General features: G+C 47.8%; 1 protein-coding gene across 9 annotated transcripts in view; it reads right to left on the reverse strand.

Moving 5' to 3' along the window:
- The window catches only part of INPP4A (inositol polyphosphate-4-phosphatase type I A), a 67,653-nt gene that overhangs the window by 33,574 nt on the left and 28,079 nt on the right, over nt 1-6,000 (reverse strand). For 3 of the 9 annotated variants that reach the window (XM_008066053.1, XM_021716552.1, XM_021716555.1), the window contains exons 11-13: nt 4,254-4,358; nt 3,649-3,757; nt 1,379-1,393 (exon numbers count right to left, since the gene is read on the reverse strand). In XM_008066053.1, coding sequence (XP_008064244.1) covers nt 1,379-1,393; nt 3,649-3,757; nt 4,254-4,358 — 229 coding nt within the window. Of the gene's footprint in view, nt 1-1,378; nt 1,397-3,648; nt 3,758-4,253; nt 4,359-6,000 lie in introns of all 9 variants that reach the window. The other 6 variants (XM_021716556.1, XM_008066052.1, XM_021716554.1 and 3 more) reach the window with 2 other exon arrangements.

Consider the following 6,000-nt stretch of genomic DNA (forward strand, 5'->3'; position numbering starts at 1 on the left):
CTTTTGGGGGTTGGGGTCTCACTGTGTTGCCCAGGCTGGAGTGCAGTGGCACACTCATGGCCACACCAGCGTGAACCTGTTGGGCTCTGGCGTTCCTTCTGCCTCAGTCTTCCAAGTAGCCAGAACTATAGGTGTGTGCTACCATGCCTGGGCTAATTTTTTGATTTTTATTGTAGAGATGAGGTCTCACCAAGTTGCCCAAGAAGGCAGAGAGGGAGTTATCAGGCCCAGGTTGAGTTATGGAAGGTCCTCAGAGGGAACCTAAGGAAAGTTAGTTTCCCAGGAACTTTCCAGACAAGGTTCAACCAAAAACACCTGCATTGGGATTTATCAAGGAGCAGGCCCTAGGGACAGCTGGGTCTTTGGCTCTCATGGTCTCACGGCCCATTCCACCATCTCTCTTGACCCAACCCATCAGTACTTCACTTGTTCTGTTATGGGAAAGGTCAGGCCTTCGAGAGTCCCCAACAGGGAAAAGGAGGGAAGGGGAGCTGAGGGGGCCACTTCTACAGAGGCAGCTATGGGTTTCCCTCTCATTTCTTAAGTACCCCTGGACCCTCCTCAGGGGAAAGCTGAAGAGGCCTCAGCCTCCGTGTGTGTTGGAAGGGGGTGTTTCCTCAGGACTTCCTGCTGTATGATGTCCCCAGAAAGCCCTAACAGCTAGGGCAGGGCCCAGTCATATCCCTGAGCTCTGTTGGTCGGTCACTGACTCTAAGGCAACAGTACTCCTGGAAGGGCTGCATGAGCCTCTGAGCGAAGCCCTACTACAGAGCCCCTGTTCTGGACCTGGGGCAGCAGGTTTTCTAACCACCATCTAATTCTCTGGTAGAAAAAGTCACTGTTATATTAGTTCTTGGTTTGCTCCCTCCCTCTCCCACTCCTAAGGTAAAACTGACACTGATAACACTGTTTGTAAAATCTGCATAAACTTATAAGTATCATGAAACTGTAGGCTGGCTTCATTTGTATAAGAGGTGATGATAAAGCATAAAATAAAAAGCCTCAAGACTCTTGTAAAAGAGGATGGAAAGGGATTCCCAACTGCACCAATGGGCTAACTAGAAATCCCAGTACCCAGGGAGCCTCCTGGGTCAGGCTCTTCCTCATCCTGGGAGAACCAGAACTGAGTCCCTTCTCAGAGTGACTGCAGCAACAAACTGCTGCCAGGTTTTCAAAGTAAAGCAGTCGACTGGAGATTGGCTATTCATTATCAAAGTACATTGCAGTTGGAAGGGAGAGCTCTGTCTATAGGGTATATAACGAGGAGCCCACAGAGGTACCACGGGGAAAGCCCACATGGGTGGGGTGGGGGCAGCACAGGCTTTCTCTGCAAGAGAGCGAGACCCAAACAGACTCTCTCCACAGACAGAAAACTCACCAACACTCCTCAAAACTGCTAAAGAAAAGAACCAAAATGAAATATTAGCAGTTTGTTAGCAAATACCAAATGCAAAACAAAAAATTTAAAAGTCAAGTTATTTTTTTAATCAAAATGCTTAAAATTATTATTAAAGCCCCAATATGGGGATGATTAAATTTATGAGTCAAACGTGTTTATTCATTAGAGCGACAGACCCCATTGCTGTGCTCGGCCCCAGGGAGATATCCCACCGAGGACAAGTGACCTTTGCATTTAAAGGGAAGTTCAAATGAAGAAAACCATACCTGCAAATGGTTTAATGATATCAGCGGGAAATTAAATAAAAACTTATATTACATATTTAAAAAAAACTAAAGCGGTATCTTGGGGGGAAAAGTTCTAAAGTTAACATGCAGAGTTATCAGGTATTAATATCCCAATCTTCCTGGGACAAGGACAGCCAGGCAGCCCCCCTCTCGACTGGCCACACAGAATTAATGAGCATTCTCTCTCATCTCAAACTGCACACTCACACCTTCCACACAGCAACATGCAAAGGAGCAACAGACGCTTTCTGGCTGGCTGTGCAGAGCTGCAGTGGGCACAGGAAGCTTTGTTTTCTTCACATTCCCAAAGGGGTACTGGAGTCTATGAAACCTAAGGCAGGTCTGGTTACCTGGTCTGCCTGCTCAGGAAGCACCCTTGGTGGGGAGGAATCAAGGTCAAGCAGGCTGTCTGGGAGCCTCCCACAGAATGCTAGAATTCCCCTTCCTCACCCCAGCCCTTCCGTGATCCTTCTCCTCCCATCTCAGGACTCTCTGTGATCTGGATTGGCCCAGGGCAGCCTGTGCCCACATCAGAATGGTGACTTCTCACAGCACATTCCCTTGCCCTCCCTGCTCTGCCATCCATGATGCCCATAGCTGCATTCCTGACCCCCTCAGTCACTGATCCACCTCTGACGTGACCTTTCGCCCCCTCCCTGATCCAGTCCATGGTCGTTGTCTTGAGTCATGTCTGCCTGCCACAGCAGCAGTCAGGCAACAGTCACTGGCTTTATGGCATGTGCTAGAGTTCTCCACCTGAGCATGGTGGAAATCCCTGATGCTCCCTGGACCTTTGCTCACCTTTCCTCAAGCTATTCCACTCTCAACTGAGAAATCCAACCTTCTCCACTCACACTCTACAGAGGGTGACCAGCAACACCTCAGCTTGTTCCTTCTCACCTCCAAAGTCCTCTGCAACCCCACCTTCTTCTCCTGTCCCTTCTGGATGAATTGTCCAGTCTTGCCTCTTTCCATCTTCTCAGAACCCTGCTCCACCAGTGCCTCTTCTCTTCTCACTCACTGTACCTCATCCACTTTCATCTTTCCAACCAGCCTAACACACACTCAAGTCTTAATTATCCTCCCCAAACCTGAGACCGCATGCTGTTTTCTCTATTTTGTGCTCTGTCCAAGGCTCTTACAGGATCATCTATTCCTTGCCTCCAACGCCTCCTGCAGATCTACTACAACAGCTTAGATTTATAGTTCTGTCCCTCCTACCCTGGGGGGCTGAATGAGTGACTGCTCCATGCTCCCCGGCACCCTTCTTGTGCTTGTGTCAGGCACTGCTCCACGCCCAGTGGTGCTTGCTGACTTGTCTGCTCCCCAGCGAGGCCCTGGCTCCTCAGGGCCAGGCACAGACCTGTCAGCCCTGTGTCCCTGGTCACAGAGCAGGCTGGAAGCAAGACCAGCTGTCCACCTCAGCTCCTCTCCCCCAGCACTACAAATCTGGCCACACCTCACCAGTTGCACTGCTTCTGCCTTGTCCTTATCTGAAATGCCCTTCTTCACCCTGCCTATCTGGCAATTTCCTGCCCAGGACAGTAGCTCTGTGCAGCCCACTGGATCTTATAAAAACTGGGAACGTTGACCATTGCTGTCCTTCAGGAAAGGAAACCATGTGTTCCAAGCTTTATGCCTGTGGAGTTCAACTGAGAGACCAGGAACTCCAAAGGAGGCCGAGCCAGCAGAGATTGCACAGGGCAGTCACCTGGAACACCACTTTCGTGGTGGTTCACAATTTGCTGTTCATTTTGCAGGGATGGGACCACTAATCTGGTGCCCTCATCACCCACCCAGTTCAGTCACACACACAGAGCAGCACAGGGTTCTTATGGCAGCTCCTCCTGCCACGCAAAAGCAGATCAATGACTGGATGTTTTTGCAATCATATGTTGATTTTTTTTAACTGGAAGCATCAGACAGCTGTACGAGGGCCACAAACCCTCTCCGGCTACTTACTGTTTCTTGGTCTCTTCAAATTTGTGCAGCTTTTTGCGGAGACCTCCTGATTTAAAACCTTGGCAGTGAGCTGCTGGTGCTCCGATGGTGACGACATCATAGTTCTGATCTGAATGACAGAAAGCTCTCCTCCATTACTCTGGGCTCAGGCCTGTGGACAAGCCAGCTACAGGGATATGCACACAAGTCTGGGATCCTACCCCTCCAGACCATTTTCAAGTAGCTTTGGTTCCCCTAATCCCATAGCCCAAGCTGTCCAAGGGCCCGCTGGTGCCCAGCACCATCACCTCAGCAAAGAGGAGTTCTGTATGTCTCAAGTGGAATCACACAGGGCTGCAGGAAACCACCTGGAAACACTCACTTGCAGCCCTCCTTGGGAAGGATGACTGATGGGCAATTTTTGGCTACAGAAACACAAAAGTGAAGTTGAAGGGAGAAGAGACAAAAGGGAGGAGTTTGGGCTCTTTGACAGAGACCTTTCAAAGGTCCTTATGACCTATGTCTTCTCTCAGGGAAACAGGGACAAATGTAGGGGCACTCAGGGACCAAATACCCAGGGAGAAAAGTGAAATGTGACTCAACAAGGGGGGCAGAACAATAGGTACCTGATCCTCCATCATCTTGAACTCTCATCCTTTGTATATGCAAGTTTGTGGGGACAAATTCCAACTTTTTATCTGCTTTCAAACTGCTTGCTTTAAACGAGGGACCTAAGAAATGGAATATGAGAAAGCAAATGCCATCAATATGTGTCCTGCATTCATGAATATCAAACAGAAAATGGAATCTGGAGGATGCTGCTACACATATGCAAGTATGTATCAGCAGTGGGCCAGGAAATTCTGAGTTGCCCATTAGCAAATTTTGCTCCCAGACAGCAGGTGTGTAAAATGTTGAAGGGAGGGCAGCCCACTGGCCAGGAGACTGGTTCTGGGTGCTCAGATGGTGAGTGGAGCCAGGGAGAATCAGCTTCAAAAGGCCGTGGTAAGGATGCTGCAACTTCCATGACTCAGCTCTCAACTGAGAGATCTGACACAAATATGTGATTTTGGGCAGCACAATGTCAGCACTACTATAAAAACCAAAGTCTTTCTGTTCCAACTCTAGCAACCACTGTCACTCAAGATCTTAAGAAACTGGTTTGGCTACAGCAACACATCTCAATCCTTAAAAGTGATGAAAAGTCCTGAAAAGCGATGCAATACAGCATTTATTCTAGCACTCTGGAGCACAAACTTAAATATGTTTCCCTGTTTATACTTAGTTGGTTCAGGAGGTTGGAGAATGTTTTATAGCCAGTATCCACAATCTTATTTATATAATCAGAATCCATAACTACTGAAGTAGAGAACCACATGCCTAAAAAACAAAGGGATTACAAATTAAACTGCCAATCATACGAGAAGAAATAAACATTCCATGTAGTGAAAAACACAAGTGTACACTGTCAGCACATGACTCACAGACCAGCAGCTGTGTGTCTGTATCCTGTCCCAAGAGACTGCTTTCTAGAGCCCAGTCCTTGGGGTGTGTCCCAGAAACCAGCAGCACAAGCACCCCAAGAGCCTATGAGAAATGCAGAGCCCCAGACCTACTTTTATCAGAACCCTCAGGGGATTTGGATGTTCACTGACATTTGAGAAGCTCTGCTCTAGGAAACTCAAGGCTGTGTGGGTTTCACACTTTCCCAATAATAATTGTGCAGCACGGGTAGGGCCCTCAGTTCCTTCAGGCAAATGTTGCTATTTCTCTTAGTGATGTACTTAGACCTGCTCTTTAATCTCAAGCCAAACCTAAGCAACACCACCATGCCAATCCTGCATTTGGCTTCTTTTCATCCAAGTTCACGGACAGGCTCATATATTCTGTGTCAAAAGTCACATTAAAGGCTTATGATTTTCCTTAAAATCCCGAAGTTTCACTATGTATCGGATCTTTAGGGTGTGGAAGGGTATGAGAGGAATAAAAGGGAAGAATCTGAAGATAGAGAATAATTTGAGATGCTAAAGCAACACATAAAGTAATGAAAAACTACAAAAAAAATCATTTTATTTGGAATAAAAGGGGAACAAATTAAGATCTGTCTTGTTTTCATATACTTTATTTTATTTTTGAGTCAGAGTCTCACTCTGTCGCCCAGGGGTCCACCACAGCCTTGACCTGCTGGGCTCCAGTAATCCCTCTGCCTCAGCCTTCCCAGTAGCTGGAACTACAGGCCCGTGCCACCACGCCTGGCTAATTTTTTATTTATTATAGAGAGGACGTCTCACCATGTTGCCCAGGTTGGTCTCAAACCCTCGGGCTCAGGCAATCCTCTCACCTCAGCCTCCCAAAGTGCTGGGATTATAGGTG

The sequence above is a fragment of the Carlito syrichta genome, unplaced genomic scaffold, assembly GCF_000164805.1.
Source record: "Carlito syrichta isolate Samal-C Ts95f unplaced genomic scaffold, Tarsius_syrichta-2.0.1 Scaffold308837, whole genome shotgun sequence".
Lineage (NCBI taxonomy): Eukaryota > Metazoa > Chordata > Mammalia > Primates > Tarsiidae > Carlito > Carlito syrichta.